This window comes from Saccostrea cucullata, unplaced genomic scaffold, assembly GCF_032062105.1.
Source record: "Saccostrea cucullata isolate Sc308-1 unplaced genomic scaffold, CSIRO_AGI_Scuc_v1 ctg4746, whole genome shotgun sequence".
NCBI lineage: Eukaryota > Metazoa > Mollusca > Bivalvia > Ostreida > Ostreidae > Saccostrea > Saccostrea cuccullata.
In genome coordinates, this window is record NW_026930585.1 from 4,070 (window position 1) to 8,353 (window position 4,284).

The 4,284-nt window shown below is 33.5% G+C and overlaps 1 protein-coding gene across 1 annotated transcript; it reads left to right on the top strand.

Moving 5' to 3' along the window:
• Positions 1 to 2,563: 2,563 nt before the first annotated feature.
• LOC134229170 (temptin-like) lies at positions 2,564 to 3,743 on the top strand (the record flags this gene model as incomplete). The annotated part of the gene is made up of 2 exons (XM_062710873.1): positions 2,564 to 2,705; positions 3,139 to 3,743. Coding segments are annotated over 2 exons (288 nt in total), but the record flags the coding sequence as incomplete, so codon positions are not given.
• Positions 3,744 to 4,284: the final 541 nt, after the last annotated feature.

Genomic DNA, 4,284 nt, shown 5'->3' on the forward strand with positions numbered 1-4,284 from the left:
AGCAGTGGTTATTTATCATTGGCGTTTAAAGATTTAAGAGTTTAAAATCTTTTTATTTTTAAAAGAGATTCATGAAGTTCGGATTATTTTGATATCATCTTCAAACAGAAGCACTTCGCCACAAAAGGTTAATCCTTTAGTTAGATTTAATGGGTGCGTTTTTAAAGCCTATCTATTAAAATTATCCAAGTCACAATTATCTTAGCATACATAAGATCATAAAACAAAGACCATGCGATTTGTATCTCAAATGTGCGTGATTTTTTTTTTCGTATGCTCGATAAACCATTTATTGCAAATAATTTCATGAATGAAAAGTAAGACGTCAGAACTTTGTCATACAACTTACAGATGCAAGCATCTTTCCTGTGTTAAGGTAGCATGAAATGTTCCATTTTTCATAATTTAGGTATTAAGTATAATGTAGGCGAAGAGTCGTAGAACATCACTGAAGATTAATATTTTTGTACTATGGCTACCAAACACCTAAATGCGACATGCCAAATTTGTTGCCAAACAGTTTGACCTGCGGTTGAGTGAGTGACAACTGCCCTCGTTTCAGGTCCAGGGTCTGGTCTACAGGTAGAAAATTAAAATTACTAGGGAAGAAATGTGCTCCTATTTTAAAACGAACAAATCGGAGAATCTGTGTCTCGCGCTTAAGAAAATGAAAATTACAGAAATCATTTTTCATCTGAAAATCTAGTTTCGTTTTGATAGTTAAACCCAACTTATTTATAACATTGTGAATTCATATAAGAAACAAGATGTATTTTGAAAACACTATGCGCCCGACGGCAACAAAGTTCTAAAAAGCAATTTTTAGCAAATAGGTCACAGTCAAGGTCACACAATCATTGTCCTTGTTCTCATTTGGAAGCACTTAATTAGTGAAGCATGCATACCAAATATAAAGTCTCTATCTCCTATGGTTCAAAAGTTATGGCGAAAGTTCGAAAAAGCTAATTTTAGCTTATAGGTCAAAGTCAAGGTCACAAGGTCATTGACCTTGTTGGTATTTGAAGTAACTTAATTAGTGGAGTATGCATAACAAATATGAAGTCTCTATCTCCTATGGTTCAAAAGTTATGGCGAAAGTTCGAAAAAGCTATTTTTAGCATATTGGTCGCAGTCGAGGTCACAAGGTCATTGACCTTGGTGTCAGTTGAAAGTGCTTAATTAGTGGAGTATGCATACCAAATATGAAGTCTCTATTTCTCACGGTTCATAAGTTATGGCGAAGATTAAAGTCGACAACAGACAGACAAACAGACAGACAGGACAAAAACAATATACGCCCCGAATAATTTCGGGCGCATAAAAATTTACAATCAACTTTAATTAAATAGGTTTTAACCGAGTTGTAATGCGCAGTGATATGAATGATTGTTCGATATGTATCTTCGTACAAATAGATAACCATAGTAGCAATTTCCTTAAAAAAAAAAAAAGATTGTTTTATAATTATATTATTATTATACACAATAAAGAAAACAACCTCATTGTTTTTATGCGCCGGGATCGAAAAATCCGAGGCGTATATTGTTTTTGTCCTGTCTGTCTGTTTATCTGTTTGTCTGCAAACTTAACCTCCGCCATAACTTTTGAACCATTAATGAAAGAGACTTCATATTTGGTATGCACACTCGATTAATAAAGCTCTTTCAAATGACACCAAGGCCAATGACCTTGTGACCTTGACTGTGACCTATATGCTAAAAATAGTTTTTTCTGCAAAATTTAACCTTCGTCTTAACTTTTGAACTATAAAAGATAGTAGAGACTTCATATTTGGTATGCATACACCACTGATTAAGGTCTTTTAAATGATACCACGGTCAATGGCCTTGTGACCTATATGCTAAATATAGTTTTTTTTGTCTGCAAACTTTAACCTTCGCCATTAACTTTTGAATGAAGAAAGATAGAGACTTAATATTTGACATATTTGACATTCATAATCCACTAATTAAGTCCTTTCACATGACACCAAGGTCAATGAACTTGTGACCTTTACTGTGTCTATATGGCTAAAGATAGCTTTTTTTGAACCTTTACCATAACTTTTGAACCATGAGAGATAGAAATTTCATATTTGGTATGCAAACTACACTAATCGGGTTCTTTCAAATGACACCAAGATCAATGACCTTGTGACCTTGACTGTAACCTGTATGCTAAAAATATGTTTTTTTAAACTTTGTTGCCGCCGGGTGCATAGTTTTTCACAAACACTTCTTGTTCTGTATATTTATTGCGCATATAATTGAGACTTTACAACGGAAGGACTCGTCACATGTGTTATGCATTGAAAGATATACACTCGTATACCGGTATCAACAAGACGGGGAGTTATTGATTCGAAATTTTAAGACAACTTTGGATATCTAGAACCACCGGATATCTCAAAAGTTTTTCCCGAGTACCCATCAAATTCGAGATACTGATATTTCACTGTATTTATATATATCTCCAAAACAGGCAAATTACAAATTATGCCATCGTCTGTACATTAACAAACGAAGATAAAAATATCTTTTTTTTTTCATAATGTGATTTATAGGATTTTAAAGACGCCAAGTATGACTGGCCAACATTGTGTAAGATGGACTCGGATAACGATAACCGCACAAACGGAGAAGAACTCGGCGACCCAAAATGCATCTGGAATAACCATTACATGACAGAGGCGGTCAGTCATCCAGGTAATGATAAATTTACTAAATAGCAACGATTCATGGCGGTGTCTTATTGAAATTAAACGGTGTTCAATTAAAAAGTATACATATTAATCTATTCATAATGGCGAATGGTTCTTTGCTTGAGACCTAAAAAACCGAGGTCTGGTGTAATGACTAACCTATTCCTTGATGAACAAGTGCCAGGGTTTGTATTTTAAGGAAAAAGGACGAAATATATTTTCTTTCAGGTTTACAATTCTTATGAGGTTTTAATGAGTTTGAACTTTTTAAAATGCATTTATTTATTTTTGCTAAAAAGGGAATTTAACATCTTTATAATTTCAAATCGTTTCACCCTATAACTAAATAAAACACAATTTCAATCCATGCACATTATACACTTAATAGAACCAACATCCCATCTGCATTGCAGTACACCGATGTATTGTATTTTTAGGTTATGCTGAAGACGAGTTTCTAGATGACGCTGGCAACGTTACTTACGTCATTAAGAACAGGGAGGAGGAAGAGGCTTGTGGAAACATTGTTAAGATAGGGTGTTCGCAATACACTCACGGAAAGGGGATAACCACAAAAGAATAAAAACTTGCAAACCAAAGTGCAGACCCGAGTGAGCTTCATTAGCACATTGGAGACATTAATGTGAATTTGACAACTGAATTGTGCCTTTGCATTGTTAATCATCAATCGCCAAGAAGTGCAAAGACAATGACTTGTCATAAACAATTAACTAGTACAAGTGAACGCCCTCAGTTATAGATATGTTTTAGACTAATTTTAACGTTGTGAGATATAATGGTATATTATGACGTTTCTGTAGAACAGTTCAAATCATTAAGATTTCGTCATCGTTGAAATGTAAAATAATATAAAAAATTCTCTCTCCTTTCGTGTTTTAGGAACTTTGCGAATTATTTCTGCATTTAGGATCTTGTGGTTTATTGATTAATTAGTTGCCGAGAAGGTGTGACACTGCTTACAATTTTAATGTCATCAGTGCGTGCAGTTTATACAAATTATATAAATTTTTAATATATGTGGCTTTCAGAGGCTTTAATTTGATTACTAATCTTTTACATAGTTGTCATTTTCTACCAAAAATTTTAAGTGAAAATTGTATCCAAAGTGTTGTCATTACAAAGTGAAAACACACTTCGAGACCCTGGTGTTTTTTTTAAAACAGATTATAAATAAATTCTTTATTACTGTCCTTCATTTACATTTTAGATATTGTATTTACATTGTAAATGTACTCTCACTTGAATATTGACATTTTGCAAAATACGTCTTCAGTTTACGATTAAAAAATATGATTTTTATGCGCCCGAATCGAAAGATCCGAGACGTACAATATGTATATATTGTATTTGTCCTGTCTGTCTGTTTGTCTGCTAACTTTAACCTTTGCCATAACTTTTGAACCATTAACTGTTGAGACTTCATATTTGGTATGCATACTCCACAAATTAAGCTCTTTAAATGACACTAAGTACAATGGCCTTGTGACCTTGACTGTGACCTATATGCTAAAAATTGGGTTTTTTTGCAAACTTTAACCTTCGCCATAACTTTTGAACCGTAA